Genomic DNA, 26,016 nt, shown 5'->3' with positions numbered 1-26,016 from the left:
GTCACTCACTTCTTCTACCCCTGTGACTTTCTAAATAAATGTTCTCTTATAGTTTGAGTCTTGGCTCTGAATTCTTTCTTAGCCAGAATTCAAGTATTAAGGTTGCTGAACCAAGGTTTGGTCTGACTCCACCAGTCTAACACATGGTGCCATTTTTGCTGCCGCCAACAATTTAAGTGAATTTCTATATTCATTTCTATATTCATTAATTGCAACATAAAACTAGGATTATTTAAATTGCAATCTACTTGTACAGGTTTTCAAGGAGCCCCTTCCTTCCTCCCTTCCTCCCTCCCTCCCTCCCTCCCTCTCTCCCCACATCTTTCCTTTCTTTCTTTTTTGGACAGTTAAAAATACCATACACTGATAATGATGTTAAATTAAGTGTCTCCAATATTTATTTATGATAACTGAAGAACTGAAGAACCTACATAGCTGGGCAGATATAATATCTCTTAGCAGAACTTCCTTGGCCTTCAGACCCTAATAGGGTGGGCTGCAGGGTAAAGCGCTGATTTCCATTTGTGCCTGGTAAAAATATATTGGCAAAATTCATGCCAGAGTGATTTTATAATGGGTTTATGTTGTTATTTATGAAGAACTTTGACAAATAATCTATGTTTTAATTTAAGAGAATGTTTCAAATTATTTGGGTATGTGAGCTCTCAAATCCAACTTGGCATCAGTAGGACAAAACCTAAGAAAGTTTGGGGACCTGAGAGGGAGACAGAGAGCAGAGTGCCCAGGTGTGTTCAAGCAATCTCAGTGTTCTGAAAAGTTTGTTTCCCCTGCACAGGCTATTTGAAGTCAGTATGCCACTGTCATCACTTTTAAGTACATCTCTCTATTTTTCTTAGCTTTAAATTGTTAATTTGAATTATTTTAGGATAGGCACTAAAATTGAATTTTTGTTTAAATGGTTATTTAATGACATAGTGCATTTTGCCCTTTCTTTTTTTTGGTCAAAGGGTTATTATGTTAATAAGCAGTCATGCCAGCAAAGTAGAAGGGTTCCAGCTACACTGTGCTTAACGTGCATTTTGAAATTTGCTTTCAATTCTCTCATGGTCATGAAGATACTGTTCAGAAGGTCCCATTTTTGTAAACAAATATTTAGTTTTCTCAAAGACTAATATAGGTAATACTACTTTATATAGTGTTTGCTTTAGTTCTAGAAAGTAACCTTTATACTTGGAAATGAAAATTTCACGTGTCAAATAGTATCAATGATACATTTTGTTATGTCACATTGAATGAGCTATTTATATATTCATTTTGTTCTAATCCATACTATGAAATGCAGATGAGAAAGCCAAATCTGTACTTAGTAAAGACACTTTAATATTCTCAAACAACTTTTTCTGAGCTCTATAATGCGTTTCTATCTAAAAACTGTTTAGTCTGAAATGCATGTGATTTTTTGCTAAAAATAGGTCTAAATGATTTCTTATTTTCTACATTTCTCTCTGCTTATGGGAAAAACAACATAAGCCAACACTTAGTATTTGAATTCAATAAAGCCTAAGGAAAGATAGGTCATACAGTATAGAAAAAGAAATGTTTTATTATTTTTCTAATTTACTTTTTTTCAAACTTAGATGCTGATTGCATATTTTCTCCAAACTACTGTATCTGCTAGAATCTTTAACGTATAGATTCATAAAAATGGGATGAAGAATTACCATTTCTATGACTAAACAGATCTCCAGTATAAAATTAGCTCTGCAAAAGAAGCAGGCAAAAAATAAAAATAAAGACTCAGAGATAGGGAGTTCATTTTCTATTTTTTTTAAATATATATTTTTATTGATTTCAGAGAGGAAGGGAGAGGGAGAGAGAGATAGCAACATCAATAATAATTGATCGGCTGCCTCCTGCATACCCCCCTACTGGGGATCGAGCCCACAACCCAGGCATATGCCCTTGACTGGAATCAAACCTGGGACCCTTTATTCCTCAGGCTGAGGATCTATCCACTGAGCCAAACCAGCTAGGGCCCATTTGGTATTTTTTTTTTTAAACTCATTTCACTATGGTCATGGATCCATTGCCAATATGATCTCCTTCTTATTTTCAAGTCTATAAAACAATATTTTAAGTTCCTGAAACACACTATTGTGTTTTGTTGAAGGTAATTCAGCACATTTCAAATTTATGAACTGTAATGTGATTAAAGAAATAATGTGTGGTTAAGAGTGTGGGTTCTTAACAGATTGACTGGATTTAAAACAGGGTTCCACCAATTACAGACTAGACATTAGCCAAATGTGCCATTTATAAATTGATTGTGTCATAGCTCCAAATCCATCTTTCTTTGCCCTGCTTTGAGTGAAGATACTGAGCCGGATTGTGTAAACATTTCTAGCTAGTTCATATAATGTTAGGCTTTATAAGTAGAGAATACAGGGTGGATCCACACTATGCCACAAAGCATAGATCAGTGGTTCTCAACCTTTCTAATGCCGCGACCCTTTAATACTGTTCCTCATGTTGTGGTGACCCCCAACCATAAAATTATTTTCGTTGCTACTTCATAAGTGTAATTTTGCTACTGTTATGAATTGTAATGAAAATATCTGTGTTTTCCGATGGTCTTAGGTGACCCTGCTAGTGGTCACGACCCACAGGTTGAGAACCACTGCTGTAGAGCCTAAGACCATTGGAAAATACAGATATTTACATTACGATTCATAACAGTAGCAAAATTACACTTATGAAGTAGCAACGAAAATGAAGAACTGTATTAAAGGGTCGTGGCATTAGAAAGATTGAGAACCACTGGCATAGAGAGTAAGGAAAATCTCTTTTTTGGTTCCAATGTACCCTTTTTATTTTTTTGGATGCATTCTGGTGGATAATTTCTTCCTTTGCCTACTGGCTGTAAACCAGTGTGTGTGTGTGTGTGTGTGTGTGTGTGTGTGTGTGTGTGTGTGTCTTCTAATGGGGGCTGTATTTTTTTTCACATGTTTTCTGAAAAAATGCTTTTGAGAAGATATTCTTAGGTAAGGTTCAACATATTTAAAATTAATTATAAAATTAAAGTCTTCTTAAAATAATGCATCTCTCTTTATTACACAAATTACTTTTTATTTTACGAAGAAGTGAAAATAAGCTGCTGATTTTTATTTTATACTAGAGGCCCGGTGCACAAAATTTGTGCACAGGGGGTGGGTGTCCCTCAGCCCAGCCTGCACCCTCTCCAATCTGGGACCCCTCGAGGGATGTTCGACTGTCCATTTAGGCCTGATCCAGGTAGGATTGGGCCTAAACAGGCAGTCGGACATACCTCTCACAATCCAGGACTGTTGGCTCCCAACTACTTGCCTGCCTGCCTTCCTGATTGCCCCTAACCGCTTCTGCCTGCCAGCCTGATCACCCCCTAACCACTCCCCTGACAGCCTGATTGATGCCTAATTGCTCCCCTGCCAGCCTGTTTTCCCCTAACTGCCCTCCCCTGCAGGCCTGGTCACCCCTAACTGCCCTCCCCTGCAGGCCTGGTCACCCCTAACTTCCCTCCTCTGCCAGCCTGGTCACCCCTAACTGCCCTCTCCTGCAGGCTTGATTGCCCACAATTGCCCTCCCTTGCAGGCCTGTTCCCTCCCAACTGCTGTCCCCTGCTGACCATTTTGTGGTGGCCATCTTGTGTCCACATGGGGGCAGGATCTTTGACCACATGGGGGCAGCCATCTTGTGTGTTGGAGTGATGGTCAATCTGCATATTACTCTTTTATTAGATAGGATAGAGGCCTGGTGCATGGGTGGGGGCCAGCTGGTTTGCCCTGAAGGGTGTCCCAGATCAGGGTGGGGGTACCCTTGGAGTGTGGGGAGGCCTGGGTGAGGGGCCTGTGGTGGTTTGCAGGCCAGCTACACCCCCTGGCGACCCAAGCGGAGGACCTAGTATCTGGGATTTATTTATCTTCTACAATTGAAACTTTGTAGCCTAGAGCAGAGCCAAGCCTTCTGCTTGCTCCGTGGTGGCAGCCATTTCTGTTGGGATTTTTTTATCTTCTATAATTGAAACTTTGTAGCCTTAAGCAGAGGCCTGGGCCGGCCAGGGCTGCAGAAGCTTGGCTTTCTCCATTGCCTAGGGCAACCTTAGCCTCCTACTCTCTCCAGCTTCGTGGCTGCTGCCATTTCTGTTGGGATTTATTTATCTTCTATAATTGAAACTTTGTAGCCTGGAGTGGAGGCCTGGGCCGGCAAGGGCAGGCGGAAAGCTTGGCTTCCTCCATTGTCAGGGAAACCCAAGCCTCCCTCTTGCTCTCTGTGGCTGCAGCCATCTTGGTTGGGTTTATTTGCATATTCTCTCCTGATTGGCTTGTGGGCATGGCTTGTGGGTGTAGCGGAGGTACGGTCAATTTGCATATTAGTCTTTTATTTGATAGGATTCTTCTATATAGGCTTGACTCCATGGGAAAATATCTGAAATAAACCTATATTTGCTAATTATTTAACAGCTTACATTTTTGTTAAGTGTAAATTGGTTAATAAATAAGTTATTGTGGTAAAAAGATGTTATTTTTTTCTTAGTAAACTGGATTCTTTTTTTTTTTTTTAAATATATTTTTTATTGATTTTAGAGAAGACAGAAGAGGGAGAGAGAGATAGAAACATCAGTGATGAGAGAGGATCATTGATTGGCTGCCTCCTGCATGCCCCCTACTGGGGACTGAGCCCGCAACCCAGGCATGTGCCCTTGGCTGGAATCGAACCTGGGACCCTTCAGTCTGCAGGCTGACGCTCTATCCATTGAGCCAAACCAGCTAGGGCAGTAAACTGGATTCTTATTTTCTTCTTTATATTGTCCTCAAATTAAATCTAGATGTTGTTTTCCAGTTTAAAAAAAAAAACACACAAAACCTCCCTTGACAGAGGTAATTGTAAAATATTAGAATGGGAAGTTGTTTCTGGTGAAGGCTCATCTTTTCTGTTACATAAAACCAAGAAGTGGAGAAAAAAGTCCATTCATTCTCATTTATGGAGCCATTGATCACTGAGGGGACAAAAAGAGAAAAATATTTCTGTAGACAAGTAAAATCTAGTAAATAAGCCATGATATTTTTATCAATCTTTGCTGTAGACAGTTATGCTCTTGGATTGGAGAAAGTCGGTGTAGTAGAGATAAAATAATAGATAAGATACTAGAGATTAAAAAATACACGATTCTTCTTTTTTAGTTAAAAATTCTATTGAGGATATAATCTGTGTATTTAATAAGAACGTCTTTCTCTATGATCACTTAAGATTAAATTTCAATAACACATTTTTGAATCTATGAAGAAATGTAATTCTATGCATTACTTTGAGCACATTTTGGCTTTTATTCTTCAGTAAGATCATTGTTCTTCTTTACTCTAAAATTATAAATTAGAAGTCTAAGTATCTTTTTGTTGTTTGTAAGCTCATTCTACACCAGTCTTTTCTTGTCTCTCATATTTACTACTCTTGTTCATTTTGTTTCTGTTTTCAGTTTAGAAAAGTATGTGATGAGAAGTATAAGGAGGTAAAATGATTCTCTCCTATTTAACACCAAGTTTTCTTAGAAAACAATGTCTTGTTGCCTTGCAGAACTTTACTACTGTTGATACTGAAATTTACATTTTCTTCCAATGTTGATGTAAACCTCTCTCTTTGGAGTATATATAGATTTAAAGGTACCTGAAAAACCATATGATAATATAAATACTACCACACACTTATAAAGCACTTATTTTGTATCTAAAATTGTCTGAGATGTATTTACACATATTAACTAATTTATAGTTAGGAAAAGGGAGGCCCAAGGAGAATGAAATTCACGTCCCTTACTATGGTGGAGGTGAGAGTGCAGAGTGAATCTCAGGGTTGATTTTAATTTTGTCATTAAGTTTTCCAGGATGATTAAATTTATAAGATTCTAAAGTAATGCAGACCTCTTCACACTTAGGGCATTTGTAAGAAAGGCTTTAAAAAATAAGTATTTAGTATCTGCTAAAAGTGTATAGTGTATGCAAAGATGTTTGGAATATTTGCCATGCTATGGAGTAGTTTACAATTTAGATGAGAAGATAGAAAATACACATAAAATATAACTAACAGAAAAAGCTAGTTTTACACCATTGGCAATTGGAGGGTCTAAGATAGGCATGAATAGAAATCTGAGATAAGAAGCATGGAAGGAGGCTTAATGACAACTTTGGGAATAAAGGTATTTCTTGACTTGAATTGGAAATTCCATAAGGCCTTAGGAGCAGAATTTTAATTGCAGAACCAAATTATTGATAAAAATAAGAGTGAGGCAACTAGCTAGAACAGTTTTTACCTGGGGAGTTAATTATGTACCACTGGGATAAAGGAGTGGGTATTTTCGGAGGGCACCTGGAGAGATAGGACAATAACCTTGTGGTTAGTTCATTCATTCAGTAAATATTTAACAAGTACTATATTTGGCTCTATAGCTGTTACAGTGAACAAGGCATATATGGTTCCTGCCTTCATAGAAATTCCAATCTAGTGGGGAGAATTATAATGCACTAATATATACATGCAAGTTTGTTGAGAGATACATGGGAGTTATAGGATGGTATGTGATAGTTATAGATTCATCCTGTGATTGGCCCTAGTGTGGAGATAGCAGGATTTTTTTTTATTATTGATAGTATTACAGGTGACCCTTTTGCCCCCCTTTCATCCAGCCCCTGTTCTATCCCAGTTAGTTTTTATTGTCCCATAGTTTTGCCTTTCCCAGAGTGTCATATAGTTGGAATCAGTATATAGCTTTTTCCAATTGTCTTATTTTACTCCTTAATATGAATTTATGGTTCCTAAATGTCTTTTCGTGGCTTGATAGAACATTTCGTTTTATAGCAGAATAATATTCAGTATTCCATGTGAATAAAAGTTCTATAACAACTGTGTGCACATTTTTGTGTTGACATAAGTCTTCAACTCTTTTGGATAAGTAAAAAGGAACATAGTTGCTATATCATGTGGTAATAGCATGTTTAGTTTTGTGAGAAACTGCCAAACTGTCTCCAGAGTGCTGTACCATTTTGCATTTTCACCAATGATGAATGAGGGTTCCTGTTGCTTCCCATCCTCACCAACATTCGTTGTTGTCAGTATTTTGGATTTTGACCATTCTGATAGCGTGTTGTGGTATTTATTATTGTCTTAATTTTCATTTCTTTGATAATATATGGCATGGAGCATATTTTCATGTACTTATTTGCCTCTGCAGATCTTCTTTGGTGAGGTATCTGTTCAAATCTTTGAGCAATTTTTTTTAAACAAAGTTTAAAAGTTTGTTTTCTTACTGTTGAATTTTTTTCTCTTATATATTTTGGATAACAATCCTATATAAGATATATTTTTGTAAGCATTTCCCCCCAGCCTGAGCTTGTCTTCTCATTCTCTTGAGATTTTCTTGCAGAAGAGAATTTTTTAATTTCAATGAAGTATAGCTTATCAATTATTTCTTTTATAGATCTTGCCTTTGGTGTTGTATCTGAAAAGTCATCACCATACCTAAGGTCATCTAAGATTTCTCCTATGTTATATTGTAGGAGTTTTATAGTTTTGCATTTTACATTTAGGCCTGTGATTTATTTTTAGTTCGTTTTAGTAAAAGATGTAAAGTCTGTGTCTAGATTATTGTTTTTCATGTGATTGTCCAGTTGTTCCAACATTATTTGTTGAAGTCTATATTTTATTCATTTTGATGCTTTTGCTTTTTTGTCAGGATCAATTGACTATACTTATGTGGGTCACGTTATTTTTTTTTTTTTTAAGTGATAGAATAAATTTGAATTGCTTGGTCAAAGTAAATGGTGTGTTCTGAAAAGAAAAAAAAAGGACTGTGGTAAGGCATTAAAATGGGTGAATGGTATTCTTTTTTTAAAATATATTTTATTGATTTTTTACAGAGAGGAAGGAAGAGGGATAGAGAGTTAGAAACATCGATAAGAGAGAAATATTGATCAGCTGCCTCCTAAACACCCCCCTATTGGGGATGTGCCCGCAAGCAAGGTACATGCCTTTGACCGGAATCGAATCTGGGACCCTTCAGTCCACAGGCCGATGTTCTATCCACTGAGCCAAACCGGTTAGGGCTGGGTTAATGGTATTCTTGCTTTATTAAAGAAACTGAAATAATAAAGGTAGCTTGAGCATAAAGACAAGAGAGGCACAGAGATTTGGGGGGATTAGCTTAACCATATTAAGGATTTGGACATTATTCTAAATAATAGGGAAGCTATTTAAGGATTTTTAAAAGCAATTGTGGGATCAAGTTTGAATTATTAAGTTCTTTAAATGTTTATACCCTGGATGTAGGGTATAGAATGAATTGAAGGGGTGAATAAGGAAGTAATGGTTTCAGACAGGAGAATTTTGGAGTAAAGATGAGATTATCATAGACTGAACTGGCGTATAGAGATACATTATAATAAAATTAAAAAAAATAAATCTAAGTGTAAGGAAATACTTGATGTATTTGGAAGATAGGGAAGGGATGTTTTAAGTAATGCTTCTGAGTTTTTATCTTGAGTTACAGATGTAGAGTTGGTGAGAGGAGGGGAGCAGGGTTGAGGAGGAGATCATTATTACCTATACTAGAGGCCCGGTGCATGAAAAATCATGGACTGGAGGGGGAGTCCCTCAGCCTGGCCTGTCCCCTCTCATAGTCTGGAAGCCCTCAGGGGCAGGCGGCGACCCGGCGATCAGGGGAATGTGATGCCCCATCACACCTCTGCTGCTGCCACTGCCAGCAGTGCAAGCCTTGGCCGGCCCTGGTTACCTGAGCCTTGGGTGACCATGGGTGGCTGGGCAGCTGCCATCCGAGGCTTGGGTGTGCCTCAGGCCGGCCCTGGGTGACTGGGGGACTGAGGGGACTGAGGGGACTGAGGGGACTGGGGGACTTCGGAAGCAGGCGCGTGGAGTGGCTGGGCCTGCCTGGGGGTGGGCCCGGCCTTGCCGCATGCCTGCCGCCCCAGCAGGGCTAATGGGACTGCGCGCTGCTATCTTGTGGCTGTGGGTGCTTCCATCTTTGAGGGTGCTGCAGTCAATTAGCATATTCCCTCCTTATTTCCTGTGGGCGCCGCCATCTTTGTGACAGCGTGAGGGTCAATTAGCATGTTCCCTCTTTATTAGATAGGATTTTAGACAGTTGTGGCACTAACAAGAAAGTAATGGGTTGGAGCAATAATAATTGGATTCATTGACAGAAATAAAGTAATTGAAGCTTTAATATTTCTGGGGTTTACCGGGAAGAAAGTGTAGAGTAAGAGGCAATTTTTAAAAACAAAACTCTGACATTAAAGACACCACTTAAAGTTTTCCATTCCAAATGAAGTATACATACATAATTAACACTGCTTTGAGGTAATTAATATATAATTATAATTAAAGGATTATAAAGATCAAATATTGAACCCAAGGAGATACTCACAATTCGTAAACTGTATCAAAAGTAAAACCTATTTAAAAATTAGGAGTGGATGTGCTGGTAAGTAAGATTGTATTGGGGTACCAACTCAATAAATTCAACTCTGTAATAGAACCAAAAATTTGAGAAATAATTAAAATTTTATTTTGGAAAAAGAAAGGTCACAGATGCTTGCAACAAGTGTGTATTGAATGTCTGCTATGTGGCAGAAATTTTCTAATATCTTACAACATGTAAAACAGACAGACATCCATCTCTTCTTAGAGCTTGCTTCTAGTAGGAAAGTGACTGAAACTATAATGAATAAGTAAATGGCATACTCTTTTAGAAGGGGCATATGGTATAGAAATAAGTAAAGCATGATAAAGGCAATGGGGGAAAATAGAGGGAAGAACTTCGTAATTTTAGGCTAGCAATGATATGTTACATTCTTATACTTTCAGTCTTTCTGAGTTCTTCTGAACGTATTTGGAGAAAAATATTTTTTAAATATGTTTTTATTAATTTCAGAGAAAGGAAGGCAGAGGGAGAGAGAGAGAAACATCAATGGGAGAGAACCATTGATCAGCTGCCTCCTGCACGGCCCCTACTGGGGAGCTAGCCCGCAACCTGGGCATGTGTTCTGAGCAGGAATTGAACTGTGACCTCCTGGTTTATAGGTCAACACTGAACCACTGTGCCACACAGGCCAGGTTAGAAAAAAAATGTTTTTCTAAAGGACTTATTGATAAGGTTTGGCTCACCCAAATATCACCTTATCTAAGGTCAACTGGTTAGTAACCTTGGTTACAACTGCAAAATCTATTTGCCATGTAACATAACGTAACAGTTGTCACAGCAGGGATGGTGATAATGAGGTCTATTTTACAATTCTGCCTACCACAGTTCAATCTTGGATCCCCAAGGTTTCTCTAATATGCAAAATGCATTCACCCTCTTTCAAGGTTTCCAAGGATCTCATTCTACTATAGCCATAATAAAAAGTTTAAAAGCTCAGCTAAATGTCATCAGTTCAAGAATCTAGAATAATCACCCAAATTATCTAATTAGGTTTAGGTTAAGTACAACTCTTGAGTATAATTCCTTCCAAAAGATAGATTTATAAGAAAGAAATAATTGATAAGAAATAATTGATAAGAATTCAAAAGAAATAATTGGTAAGCTGTACTTTATTGAAATTAAAAAATTCTGTTCTGCAAAAGACAATCTCAAGACAATGAGAAGACAAGCCCAGGCTGGGAGAAAATGCTTACAAAAGATACATTTTATAAAGGATTGTTATCTAAAATATATAAAAGAAAAACCTCTTAAAACTCAACAATAAGAAAACTACTTGGTTAAAAAAGTGGGTCAAAGATCTGAACAGATACCTCACCAGAGAAGATCTGCAGAGGCAAATAAATATATGAAAATATGCTCCATGCTATATATCATCAAAGAAATGCAAATTAAAACAATAATAAATACCACTACACCGTATCAGAATGGTCAAAATCCAGAATACTGACCACAACAAATGTTGGTGAGAATGTGAAGCAACAGGAACTCTCATTCATCATTGGTGAGAATGCAAAATAGTACAGCACTCTGGGAGACAGTTTGGCAGTTTCTCAGAAAACTAAACATGCTATTACCACATGATATAGTAATTGTGTTCCTTAATGGTAGGCGCTATTTATATATATTATTTAATGTAGTATGTATGTCAGAATTGTGAAGGTTCTTAAACTTTATAAGCAAACAAGTTAGTTTGCTATAGTTTTATGGATGATGGCAGAAGAGGTGAGGCTCTTAGATCAGAGACAAAGGACTGTATTACTAATGGTATAGTAAACAGCACGAGCATCATGTTTGCCTTGCTTCCTCTTACACTCCAAGTCCCAGGGGCAGCATAAAGGGGCCAAAGTTGATGTGCATATGAAGTGGGTTTGCATAACAGCTAAGAAAGCCTGAGCTTAAGGATCCCTTTTACAATGGGCTTCAAAAAAACTTGTGTGACCTTCATGTTAGAAGGAGAAATTATACAGTACTAGAGGCCTGGTGCACGAATTTGTGCACCAGTGGGGTCCCTCGGCCTGGTCTGTGGGATTGGGCCGAAACCAGCTCTTTGACATCCCCCGGATTGCGAGAGGGTGCAGGCCAGGCTGAGGAACCCCACCAGTGCACGATTGGGGCCGGGGAGGGACATGGGAGTTTGGCCAGCCAGGGAGGGACCACGGGAGGGCTCCAAGGCGTGTCCCACCTGTCTTGCTCAGTCCCCATCTGCCGGACCCCAGCAGCAAGCTAACCTACTGGTTGGAGCATCTGCCCCCTGGTGGTCAGTGCATGTCATAGAGAGCGGTTGAACGGCCTTAGCATATCATTAGCATATTACACTTTGATTGGTTGAACAGCTGACTGGTTGACTGGACACTTTGCATATTAGTCTTTTATTATATAGGAGAGTAACTTGCCCTCAATTGTAGATGGGTTCACTCTATTTTCATGACCCTTTTCTGTTTAAAAATCCTTAAGGGATGGTTTAGAGCAGTGGTTCTCAACCTTTCTAATGCCACGACACTTTAATACAGTTCCTCATGTTGTGGTGACCCCCAACCATAAAATTATTTTTGTTGATACTTCATAACTGTAATTTTGCTACTGTTAGGAATCGTAATGTAAATATCTGTGTTTTCTGATGGTCTTAGGTGACCCTGCTAGCGGTTCTCAACCTGTGGGGTCACCTGCTAGCGGTTCTCTACTAATACAATTAGTAGAGAACATGTCCTAAAATAGGATATACATATAGTATTAATGCATCTGTAATAACCTCTACTTAGTCAAATAAAGCACAACCTCAATGAACTTAAGGCAACATACTAGAATACTCCATTAACTTTTGTTCTCCGTGCACCAGTAGGGTCATGAAATCTAGAGAAAAAAGTAAAAGTTTAAAGAAAAACGGACAGTAAGTCTAGTGGACTTATTGTTATTATATAGTTTAAAATCTACTTCCACAACAGGTCCTATAAACATAAATGTTTAGATTATATATGATCTTGCATTAAAATATATAGCACAGTGCCTGGCATATAATATTTATTAAAAATTATTAGCTATCATATTTTTGATTACTAGGGCAGAATAATTATTTTAAGAGCATGGACTTTGACATCAATTCTAGGTTGGAATTGTGTCAGTAATAATGAGAACTAAGAAATTATATGTTACTAGGGGCCCGGTCCACGAATTTGTGCACCTTAAAAGGTACTGTGGGCCACGAGGCTGCGGTGGGCACAGGGCGGGTTTCGGCCCATCCTCTGGACCCAGCCCCTCCTGCTGCGGTCCCCAATCCCCTGTCTGCCAGCAGCCCTCCTCCCGCCGCTGCTGCTGCTCCCACATGCTGACGGCCCGGCCCCGCTCGCACCTGCTGACAGCGTGGAACGATTGGGGCCAGCGCCGTTAGTGGGTGTGAGCAGCAGCTGCTGCCCCAATTGCCCCTCAGGAGCACGGGGAGGTGGAGAAGCCCTCAGGAGTGATCCAAGCTGGCAGCCACTGCTCACACCCACTGATGGCGCCGAGTGATTGGGGCCGGTGCTGGGTGCAGATACGGGTGCGAGCAGTGGCTCTGGCTCTGGCTGAGGGTGCAAGCAGCTCCGGTACTGGCTGCAGGTATGAGCAGGGCCATTGCCGACAGCTGGTGCAAGAGGTGGCTGCTGGCCCGGATTGCCCCTCAGGAGCAGGGGAAGGTGGAAGCCCTCAGGGATGATTGGGGCTGGCAGCTGCCACTTGCACCTGCTGATGGTGCCCAGTGATTGGGGCTGGTGCCCAGCACCACCAGCAGGTGCAAGCGGCAGCTCTGGCGCTGGCAGTAGGTGTGAGCAGGGCCAGCACCAGCAGCAGGTGCAAGCGCTGGACGGGAGCAAAGAATTTTCAGTAACCACCACAAGCTCGCCTCGATGACAGTGACTGGCACCCTGCCTTGGTCTGGCGTCCCTGCTCACCTGCTCCACCATCCCACCGCGGCCAACACCCGCCATGTTCTGCACTCTGCCACCAGTTGCTGATGCCTGCCATGTTCCGCGTGCCCCCTGGTGGTCAGTGCACGTCATAGTGACCCGTTGTTCAATTGTTCGGTTGTTCCACCATTCGGTCTATTTGCATATTAGCATTTTATTATGTAAGACTAGAGGCCCAGTGCGTGAAATTCGTGCATGGGGAGGTCCCTCAGCCCGGCCTGCACCCTCTCCAATCCGGGACTCCTGGTGGGATGTCCTACTGACAGCTTCAGTCTGGCCTCCCTCTGCAGGAGGTGACCTGGCCAATCAGGGGAAGGCATGCCCCCATCACCCTAGCCACTGCTGCTGCCTCTGGCCTCCCTCTGCAGGAGGCGACTGGTGATCAGGGGAAGGTGCCACCCCCTCACCCTGCCCCCATCACCCTGCCACTGCTGCTGCCACCTCTGGCCTCCGGGGAAGCCTGCCCTCGGCCCTCGCAGTCACTGTGGTGGTGGTCTGCCTCGCGGCCTGCCTCATGGCAGCGGCCTGCCCTGGGCCCTGGCAGCTGCCGCCATGGCTGCCTGCCATGCATCCTCGCAGCCACTGTGACTTCATCCAGAAGGATGTCTGGAAGACGTCCGCTTTAATTAGCATATTACCCTTTTATTAGTATAGATTCCTCTTTTAATCTTACGTTTCTCATCTCTAAAATGGAACAATATCTTCTATTTTTCACGAGGATTAAATAAGATGACATATATATTTTGAATAAATGTCTTCCTCACTACATTTATGTCTTTGCTGGTTCAGATCTCTCTATGAATCACAGTGGCAGCCCTCAACTGGGCTCTAGGTTTCTAACTTTATACAATTGCTACTGGTCTATTTATCCATTTTTCTTTCTTCCTCTAAATATGAGCATGTTGTGCCTATGTGGCTAAGATCAGAGGGAATTTGAAGTTCAAGCACATGATGTGTCAAGATATATTGCCTCCTATGAATTCTGTTTTTATTTTTCCTTTATAGTACATATTAATTATTAAGACTTCTTACGAGCAGTTTTGGTTTCACAGAAAAATTGAGGGAAAGGTAAAGAGTTTTCCTATGTACTCTCAATCTACAAACATACATAGCCTCTCCCATTATTAATATACCCCACAAAGTGGGGCATTTATTCCAATTGATAAACCTACACTGATACATCATAATCACCCCAAACACATAACTTACATTAGGGTTCACTCTTGGTGGTGTACATTTTATGGGCTTGGTCAAATGTATAATGACATGTAGCCATCATTATGGTATCATACAGAGTATTTTCATTGCCATAAAAATCCCGTGTGCTTCTCCTGTTCATCGCTCCTGCACCCACAATTGCTGACAACCACAGACATTTTGACTGTCTCCATAGTGTTGCCTTCTCTAGAATGCCATAATTGGAATAACATAGTATGTAGCCTTTTCAGTTTGACTCCTTTCACTTAACAATATGCATTGAAGTTTCATCTGTGTCTTTTCATGGCTTGATGGCATATCTCTTTTTAGCACTGAATAATATTCCATTGTTTGGATGTGCCGTCATCTCTTTATCCACTCATCTACTGAAGGACATCTTGGTTGTTTCCAAGTTTTGGCAATTATGAAGAAAGCTTCTATAAGCACTCATGCACAGCTTTTTTATGGTCATATAAAAACTTTTCAATACCTTTGGGTAAATGTTAAGAGGCTCTTCCTGTATATTTTAAGTCTTTTTGCAAAGTCCAAATTATCAGTTCAGACTTCCTCTTTGTCCAGTTTATGTTTATCCTTTACAAATTAACCTCTGTAAGGATCATCTGAAACCATCAGAAAAGCTATAAGACAGTGAATATGAAATGAGACAATGTCTGATTCTGGATTTTTTTTTTTTTTAACCTCACATGATTTTTTGGCTCCTCCATGCATAACTCTCCTTTGCCTGAGTGAAAAAGCTCTAAAAATGACAAAGAGAGTGTAGGGTGATGGAATTATTTGTCATCCACCAAATATCCCTAACATCTTTTCCCCCGGGTTATCTACTGAAATTATTTTTACATAATTAATTGAGGTCACAAGGGTAATTTTACATAAAATAATGGAAAGTTGCTATAGAGTCACTTGCTTTTCTACTCATAGCTATAAAATAGTCATGTGTAATTTTTAGAAATTCTGTGTTGGCATCCTGCTATGAATGTAATAACTTCTAGCCCAAAGCTTGGTACATAATAATCCCTGAGTAAATAGTAATTGCAATTGTTATTACAAATTGTGGTAATTCTGATGATGATAATAATTGAGATAGTCATTAATGATGCTCCTGAAACAGTGAACAGTCCTCAAATTTCAATTATTAAAACACACCCAGGATATTGTATTTCTGTCAGAAAAAGATATACATAATTTTCAAAAGCCATTCTAATGAAGTTTGTTTGATTAATGGCTAACCAGAGGTTAATTTCATCTGATTACTACATATGTGATCACTTGAGGTGGATTTTTAAATGTGTATAGAAATCTAAATATTTAGGAACAAAATATACTACAACATATTTGAAATTTAACAGCATAATCATCTGTTGAAATTACTATTTTTGAAGAGCTTTGTGTAAGAGAATTACAAAATTGCTGCTATAGTTCCTAAATTTTACTACCATTTGAATATCCGTTTATTTCCACAGCAATATCTCCCTGGATAGCAGATGATAAGGTCCCCTTTCCAAGTAGCTATGGGGATAGATATTATACAATGGCAATACTTAGTTTTCTTTCTATATTTGTATACAAGAACTGTTTTGAAGATTGTCTGAAATTGGAAACAAAAACACTTGCTTCCTCAGGGATTGAAATGGCATTCCATACTTTGAAACCTCTGGAATTTATGTACATTTATGGGTTATTGGTATATTTTATATTCACAAATAGAAATGGCCTTTAAAAATGTGATCTTATTCTAATTCTTAACTTGTTATATTTGTCATTTTTCTCACTTCAAGTAGCATTTAAATATGCTTCACCATAGATTTCTAAATTTTACTTGAGAAATTTATATTGTAAATATAGCAGTACTTTCTTCATTTTGCTTATTTCTAAGTGTCTCTGTATGTATACTGGCATATCATCATCCCTTGTTTATTAAAGTTTAGGCAACATTTAAAAATATTTATTTTTAACTGTATCCATATATTCTAATTGCTTTCTTTTTCAATTAGAGTTTACATTACATATTACTTTGTATTATTTACAGGTATACACTGTAGTGATTAGACAATCATATAACTTACAAAGTGGTCTCCTCCCATTGACTTTTGATGAAATTTGAAAGTACTCTGCTGGACATATTTTCAGCTAGGAAACTTGACAGAAAACAGATATATTTTGGAAATAAGGTATTATATAGAAACTATTAAAATTAGAATATATTTGTAATGTTATTATTCACCTCATATTCTTCCTTGAGTAGAATTAACATTTTCAAAATTTATAATGAGATTATAAAAGTGATTTATAATTAGGTTAAATGCCTTTATTGTTTTAAATTTTAAAATCTCATTGAGTGATTTAGTGTATACTTATAGCCCCTAAAACATACTGATTACTTCCCAAGTTCTTTTACAAGAGAACATCTAGGTAGTATATCCTTGGATAAGAATAGCCAGTGAACAAGGATTTCAATGTAATAATCATCAGTGGGAGTGAGCCTCATTTTGCATTGGTATCTATACCAATAAGAGAGGAATATGCTAATTGCCTGGATGCTGTCACATAATGTTCCTTCAGGCTGCATGCACAGCAGGATCAGGTGGGTGGGGACTTGTGGCAGCGGGGACGCGGGGTGAGGGAGCCGTGGAGGGCGGCCTGTACTCCCCACATGGCAGCAGCGGTGGCTGTGAGCACTCCCATTGGCCCGCAGGCTCTGCTTGGTGCCACTCACAGCTGCCACCACGTGCTGTGGTATAAAACACATTGTGTAAGTTAACAGAAGCGCAGGCACCACCTCCATGACACCCCCCCACTTCCGTCAGTCCCTGAGGTGCTCTGAGGCGCCCTCCCCGAGCTGTTTCCTGCTAGGCCTGTGGGAATACCCTGCCCTCAGAGCGTGCCTGGCTCCGGAGGAGGCGGGTGGCACCGCAGGCAACATTTGGTGGCCATTATTCTGCCTACCACAGTATGAATCAGAAAGAATAAAGCGAAAAGGGACAACAGCAACAAACATTTAAATCTGGAAGGCGGATGAATGTGGTCCGTGCCTTAGCAGCCCGAGAACATTGCCCTTGAAGTGAACCCTAAGCCAGGAATGAGAAAAGCTAAGGGGCACCAGGAGTTACCTCAGAAAACCCCCAAAGGTGCCCGTGTTAATGAACTAAGTACCCCTGGAAGTGGGAACAAAGCTGGGGCCAAAAACAGCTGGGCAGCTGCCCTGCCCCTGCCCCAAACAAGACAGAAGGTTCATTGTCCTGAGAGAATAAAACAGGGTCTCTGAACCCAGGACACTGCAGGACAACTGGGAGGGGCAGCCCTGTGACCCACCAGCAGCTTATTTGCTCCATCCTGAATGCTGGAAACCCTCCTCCTCTCCCATCACCTGGTGCCCCTCCCCTCTGGCTCCCAGACAGTGATGTCAGGGCTAAACTCTCCAGACAGGACAATCTAGACCAGGGGTGGGCAAACTTTTTGACTCGAGGGCCACAATGGGTTCTTAAACTGGACCGGAGGGCCGGAATAAAAGCATGGATGGAGTGTTTGTGTGAACTAATATAAATGCAAAGTAAAGGAGCGGAGGGGAGCGCAAGAGAACCGGATAGAACAGCCGGATCCGGCCCTTGGGCCGTAGTTTGCCCACGGCTGATCTAGACTTTATTCCCTTCAATCTCTGACTATATTAACAAGTATTTTGTTACTATTTTTTTATTTTCTTCTCCCTGCATACTGTTTTCTCCAAATTGTTTTTTTCCTGTTTGTATTAGTTCTGTTCCAGGGTCCAACTCACCAAGAAAAGAATACCTAAACAGGTTGGCATCAGAGATTTCCCAATGAAACAGCCCAACCTCAACTCTCTGTATTGAGCCCCTGAGACAACCAGCCCTCATACACACCCCGACCTCGCATAGGGCTGCTCAGCAGCTTGCTTTCATAAACCATTTTTTATATTGTTTAAGCCATTATAGGAAAATGCAAAGGTCTTAAGTGGCCAGTATAATGGCTCTTGACAATTGTATACACCTGGGCAACCCACACCTCACTCAAGATAGAGCACATCTCCATCTCCCCAGGAAGTTTCCTTATGCCCCAGTCAGCACCTCCCCCACCACAGAGGCAACAGCTACCAAGCGTCCTCAAACTACGGCCCGTGGGCCACATGCGGCCCGCCAAGGACATTTATCCGGCCCGCCAGGTGCCGCTGCCTGTCCTGCTTAGCAGCCGACTCGTCCCGGGCTGGCAGTGCGCATAGGAATTTGTTCATAGTTTTTTTTTTAAACTATAGTCCGGCCCTCCAACGGTCTGAGGGACAGTGAACTGGCCCCCTGTTTAAAAAGTTTGAGGACCCCTGAATGCTATTCAATCTCTTAGACATGAGCAGATAACCAGGGGTCATCAATATTTGAGAAAAACCTCTAATATAACAAAAACAAAAAGAATTTTGAGGAAACAATATGCAGGGGGGAAAACTTAAAAACAAAACTATTATTACTATATTCAGACTTAGGAAAACATATGGTACATGTGAAATAAAAATTAGATGCTGTTTTTTTTGGGGGGAAACACTCTGAGAATGAACAAAACAAAACAAAAAAGTTCTTAGACTTAGATAATATCCTAGCAGAAATGCAAACTTATTTAAAAGGGGTCAGCAGCCCTGACCGGTGTGGCTCAGTTGGTTAGGCATTGTACCCTGCACCAGGAGGTTGCCAGATTCCCTGTCAGGGCACATGCCCTGGTTGTGGGCCTTTTGATGTTCCTCTTTCTCTTCCCCCCCCCCCATTCCCTTTCTCTCTCTCTCTAAAAATCAATAAACTATTCTTTAAAATAATAAAGTAAAGTAAAGTAAAATAAAGTAAAATAAAATAAAATAAAATAAAATAAAATGAAATAAAATAAAATAAAATGGGTCAGCAAACTGCAACCTGCAGGCCAAATCCAGCTCCACCTGCTTTTTAAATAAAGTTTTATTGAAACACAGCTATACCCATTTGGGTTTTTCTTTACATCTTTATTGTTGAGAATATTACAATGTCTCTTTTCCCCCCTCCATTGCCCCCTCCATCCTGTTCCTGTCCTGCCCCAGGCCTTCATCACCCTATTGTCTATGTCCATAGGTAATGCATATACTATCTAATAAAAGAGTAATATGCAAATTGACTGTACCTCCGCTATACCCACAAGCCACGCCCACCAGCCAATCAGGAGTGAGTATGCAAATTAACTCAACCAAGATGGCTGTGGCCATGGAGTGAGCAGGAGGCTTGGGTTTCCCTGGCAATGGAGGAAGCCAAGCTCCCGCAGCCCTGGCCTCCGCTCAAGGCTACAAAGCTTCAATTATAGAAGATAAATAAATCCCAGATAGCAGGGCCTCCACTTGGGTCAACGGGGCGTGTGGCCAGCCTGCAAACCACCACAGGCCCCTCTCCCTGGCTGTCCCATGCCCCAAGGGAACCCCCACCCTGATCCAGGATATCCTTCAGGACAAACCAGCTGGCCCCCACCCGTGTACCAGGCCTCTATCCTATCTAATAAAAGAGTAATATACAATTGACCATCACTCCAACACACAAGATGGCTGCCCTCATGTGGACACAAGATGGCCACCATAAGATGGGACCAAGCCTGCAAGGGAGGGCAGTTGGGGGCGATCAAACCTGCAGGGGAGGGCAGTTAGGGGTGACCAGGCTGGCAGAGGAGGGAAGTTGGGGGTGACCGGGCCTGCAGGGAAGGGCCGTTGGAGGGACCCAGGCCTGCAGGGGAGAGCAGTTGGGGGATACCAGGCCTGCAGGGAAGGTAGTTAGGGGCAATCAGGCTGGCAGGGGAGCAGTTAGGCATCAATCAGGTTGGCAGGGGAGTGGTTAGGGGGTGATCAGGCTGGCAGGCAGAAAAGATTAGGGGCAATCAGGAAGGCTGGCAGGCGAGCATTTGGGAGCCAGCAGTCTTGGATTGTGATCAGGCCTAAACGGGCAGTCGGACATCCTTCAAGGGGTCCCAGATTGGAGAGGGTGCAGGCTGGGCTGAGGGACACCACCCCATGCACAAATTTCATTCACTGGGCCTCCAGTCTTAATAATAAAAGGCTAATATGCAAATGGTCATTACGCGCGATCAGCAGGAGACTTCGTCCCCCGCCTGGCAGGGCTTGATGGGGATGTGAGGCTGCATCCTGTGTCCCCTGCCCGGTGGGGCTTGATGGGGGACCTGAGGCTGTATCCTGCATCCCCCACCTGGCAGGGCTTGACAGGGGTGGGGCCAGACAGGTCTAGGTCTCATGTGATTTGGAGGCACGCGTGGGTGGGCGGGGACTTGACTCTGGGTCCCGTGGTGAGCCTCAGACTCTGACAGGAGGAAGGTTTTCATATACATTTTACTAATTTTCTTTAATCTCTGACACTTCTATTCTAGAGAAAGGGCAAATAGCAATATTAAAATATTTCCTCTAATTAATTCCCTTTTAATGTGCATGAATTTCGTTCACTGAGCCACTAGTATATAATAACAGATGAACATCCACACTAAGCAAATTTAGATTATGCCATTTTGCTTTATCCTTTTTTTCAATCTAATGATATTTAACAGTTATTGTCAACAGTTGCAGAAGGAATATTAGACTAGGAGTCAAAATATTTGGATTTCAATCCCTCTCTCCAACTTCCTGATTATATGACTTTGGTTAAGTTAATAACTTCCCTAAACCTTCCTTTCTTCCTCTTAATAATAATCATCATCATCATCATCATAATAGTAATAATAGTAATACTTCCCCCATATGGCTGATGTGAAAGTTAGATCTATAAAGCATTCAGTAGTTCAGGATCTATTACATAGGGTATTCATTGAACATTAGCTATAATACTATACTGCTATTATTATAACTTCCCTTTCTTTCCTCCTCTTCCTCTTCTTTTCTTCCTGAAGTTAACTTATTCTTCTGCATATTTACCTGAAAACTGTGTAAAATTATTTTGCCCTGCACAAATTAAGCAATGCATATAATGCTTTAGGAAATATTAAGTTCTGTAAAATCCAGAGGTGAACATTAATTAAATGTAATGGATCTACATTTTTCAGTTACTAAATATTTTTAGAAGTAGCTGCCCTCATGGTTTTGTGAAAGTACTCTATAGGAATAATTCAGCCTTCCAGATGACATAGTAGCAGCAGATAAACTAACATGAGTATCAGAATAAATTAGACAGACTTTGGCAATTCTATTAACAATATGGCTGAATGATACTGCTGCTTAGGATATTTGGGAAAAAATGAATTTTTAAAATTGATAATTCTACCTTATCAATTTCCAGTATGATAAGCACAACTCCAGGTTTTTTCAGGTCCAGAGAGATCCTTTTTCTCCTAAAGTATGTTCTTTTTTTTTTTTTTTTAAATATATTTTATTGATATTTTACAGAGAGGAAGGGAGAGGGATAGAGAGCCAGAAACATCGATGAGAGAGAAACATCGATCAGCTGCCTCCTGCACACCCCCCACTGAGGATGTGCCCGCAACCAAGGTACATGCCCTTGACCGGAATCGAACCCGGGACCTTCAGTCTGCAGGCCGACGCTCTATCCACTGAGCCAAACCGGTTTCGGCTAAAGTATGTTCTTTGATATACTTAGAGAAGCCGAACAAGGTGGTTTCCATTGAACTCTACCCTTTGTAAAGTGTGCGAGCACTTTGGAGAGCCAACCTAAAAGCCACATTTCTGTTCTTCAGTTTCCAAATGTGACTTTGAAGCAAATAGCTGTGGTTGGTTTGAAGCAATTAGCGGTGACCATTTTGACTGGATATGGAGCTCCAGAAGTAACCTTTCTGCTGATTTTGAGCAACAGGCCCCACCCTATGATCATACTCACAATACTGCTCAAGGTAAGAAATAAGCAAAGGCTCTTGGGAAGGACCTCAGTTCCCCTTTGGTCAGGTCAGAGAAAAGAAAGAGAAGCAGGTAACATTCTATGTTACCATGAGAAATAGTAGGGCATTTGAGCATTGTCAGTTACACGCATGTTGTCTGCATGGGATTATTCCTTTACGGATGGTGGGGGTAGAGCATAGGTATACTTTTTGGCTGAGTTAACTTAAATTACCAATTGTTTTGGCATCATTTAGACCTTGATATAGATCATAGTTTAATATTTATAAGAGCAAATTTGACTAACAATCACTTTCATTGATTTTTAATTGTTGTATGGTCTTAATTTTACTTGGACATGGAACTTATATAGTGTAGGGGTAAGAGACAGATGTGTCACTTTATAATCTAATAGGCTAACATATGACTTGTTTTTGTATACCAATAGGGCATTTTATGTTCATTCTGAAGAAAAGCAGCAGCTTGGCACAAGTTGCTAAACTCCAGAGTCCAACTATCAACCAGACAGGAACAGAGTGCACACTTTCTTTCTGGTAAATATTCCAAACAATGGTCAGTCACCCTAGCAGTGCCTTGCTTGCAGGCATACTGCTGCATTTAGTAGATATTATGATTTGCCCTTGGTTTTGCTTTAAAAATAACTAATGCATTAGCTCCACATAATTAGCAGTTTACTTAAGAGCTCATTATTAGTGTTGGCTGTGTTCTTTCTTAAGATGAAAGGGCCTTTTACCCTTCAGCAATATATTATAACTTAATCAACACTGCTTCTCTCTTCTCTTCTGGACTAAATTCCTTTAGAAATGCTCATAGGGTCCTGAGAGTCAGAGTATGCACCTTAGCAGATAAGTTTTGCAAAGGTGCAGCCACAATTGCTGCACGAAATAAAGGCCTCCATTAAGATGACTAATTATTTATTGTTGACTGAGTGAAAGAGTGTAAACGTTAAATATGTAGTCTATCCCTGTAAATCATATCCATTTCTTTTGTTTACTCTTTTCCAGGTTTTATAACTATGGCCTGTCAGTGGGAGCAGCTGTGCTCCAGCTACACGTAGAAAATTCCAATGAGTCCACAGTGCTCTGGAGAGTCTTATATAACCAGGGCAACCAGTGGTCACAGGCAACTATTCAGCTTGGGCGCCTTACTCACCCCTTCCATCTGACCCTAGAAAAAGTCAGCCTTGGTATTTATGATGGGGTCTCAGCTATTGATGACATCAGTTTTGAAAACTGTACCCTTCCCCTCCCTGCGGAGAGCTGTGAAGGGCCAGATCATTTCTGGTGTGGACACACTAAGGCTTGCATACACAAGCTTCGGTTATGTGATCTGGTGGATGATTGTGGCGATCATACTGATGAGGCTGACTGTGGTAGGTATATTTTTGTTCCTCTCCCACATTTGATAGTGGTGATCTTATTTAAATTTACTGTTCTTTAGCCAATCAAGCCAAAGACACTAAACATCGTTCCAGGATCGATGAACGTTTTGTGCGATTTAATTAATCAGTTAGTCAAAGCCATCTATATTTATTATGTAGATTTAGAAACTAAATACTAGTGGTACAATGTTAAATACACCTATACAGTGTCCTTGCCCTCATGGAGCTTAAAGCCTAGGTGAGGAAAGAGATTATTCAAATATTTAATAAATTAATATAAAAGGGAAGTTTTGACAAGATTTACAAATAGGGGTGATGTGACTTGATGGAATAGCGACATTGGACTTCCTAGAGTGATTATTTAGCTGAAATCTGAAAAATAATAAGTCAAAGCATGAAAAAGTCCCCATATGTCACCGCATGGCAGAGGAAGATAGCTAATATGTGGCTTGTGCAAGGAGAAAGAAGGAATAGGGTGCAAGGTAAGGAGAGAGGTGTAAAGGGCAGCCAGATTTGCAGGTCTTTTTAGTCCATGTTAAGGAAGTTCTTCCTTATTTGAAGGTTTTTAAGAAGAAAGCTAATATAATAAAATTGGCATATTTGAAAATATCACTATGGATATGGTGTGTTATAAATGGATTAGAGAAGACTGTATTTAGACGATCCATCAGGAAGCCATTGCAGTAGTCAGCAGGAGAGGAGTTGGCAGCTTGTCACAGTGATAAGGATGGAGATGGAGTGTCCAAAGTTTTGGGAAATATTTAGGAGGGACATTTGATGAGGTTTTGGCTATAGGGAGCACAGAGTAAGGTGTCAAAGATAAGTCTGAGTTTATGGTTTAAATTACCAAAAAATTCGTGTGTCTGATAATTATGTAGTTCTTGAAACTTCATAAGCTTAGCTCCAGAAAGTACCTAATGCACTTGGTCCTGAATATGAATCAGAAACTAATAGTTGTGGTTTTATCTTTTAATTACAAAAATCTATCAGGAGAAAAATTGTATCTTTCATTTTGCAGAAATAGCAACAATACTTAATATTTCAACTATGTGTCTATTAAGTTGGGAGGCCAATTATAAACCAAAGAAAAGCCATAAAATGCTGGGCACATCATAATAAACATTACATTAGGAAATTTGCATATAAATCGTGAGAGTTTTGCATATATTTGATCTTTGACATTGTCAGAAATTTCAGTACACAACTAATGTTTGAGTGGATATAAACAAATTCAATGATTTTCAGTACACAACTAATGTTTGAGTGGATATAAACAAATTCAATGGCTATTATAAGAAGTGTTGCTTGTCTTATATCTAATTTATTTTTTGCAAATTCAGAAAGCCTTTTTATCTTTTTCAAGCTTTCCAAATTCCACTCTTTAAAAATTTTTGCCCTGGCCGGGTGGCTCAGGTTAGAACATCATCCTGTATGGTTCACCAAAATGATGTTGTGGGTTCGATTTATGGTCAGGGCACATACCTAGGTTGCGGATTTCAGTCCCAGTCTGGATGCATATGAAAGGCTACCAATCAATTGTTCTCTCTCTCTCTCTCTCTCTCTCTCTCTCTCTCTCTCTCTCATCTCTCTCTCTCAAAAATCAACAAGGACATATTCTTGGTGAAGATTTAAAAGAAATGTGTTCTCTATCTAAAAGTAAGCAAATTATCCTCAAACTTGTCAGTATTAACTTCATAAAATATCAATATAATTCTTGTGACTAAATATTAATGACAGAAAATAGTAGTGTCATTAGACTGTCAGTTGCTCTCTCAGCAGTCCATCTAGACATATTACTGTACTACATAGAATACATTAGCCATTCTAAATCCTCACTATATTTCCTGAAGTATGTTTAGGGTCATGGTCTTTTTTAAGGGCCGAGCTACACATATTCCCTTTTGAAATGAAGACTGAGCATGTAGTCAGTATGAAGACAGGCAACATACAAATCTGTTGGCTTTCTGTCAAGAAACTCAGCAGCTTGACATTATCCTTCTGCTCTACAGCCAAAGACTGACACCTGGAAAGTACACCATGGGTCCCCAGTTCACATCACAGCTGGGCCTGATTAGTCACAAGTGAGGAAATATCAAATGAAAGCTCTTCTTCCATTTGATATTTATTCACTTGGCTC

General features: G+C 40.3%; 1 protein-coding gene across 1 annotated transcript in view; it reads left to right on the top strand.

Moving 5' to 3' along the window:
• MALRD1 (MAM and LDL receptor class A domain containing 1) overlaps positions 1-26,016 on the top strand; it is a gene marked incomplete at its 5' end in the record, with an annotated part of 676,620 nt that overhangs the window by 128,439 nt on the left and 522,165 nt on the right. Inside the window, 3 exons of the mRNA XM_080679375.1 lie at positions 22,342-22,494; positions 22,926-23,031; positions 23,503-23,870. Coding sequence (XP_080535501.1) covers positions 22,342-22,494; positions 22,926-23,031; positions 23,503-23,870 — 627 coding nt within the window. The remainder of the gene's footprint in view (positions 1-22,341; positions 22,495-22,925; positions 23,032-23,502; positions 23,871-26,016) is intronic.

Source organism: Plecotus auritus, assembly GCF_963455305.1.
Source record: "Plecotus auritus genome assembly, chromosome: 1".
NCBI classification, from domain to species: domain Eukaryota; kingdom Metazoa; phylum Chordata; class Mammalia; order Chiroptera; family Vespertilionidae; genus Plecotus; species Plecotus auritus.
This window is presented reverse-complemented; position numbering and strand designations above follow the sequence as displayed.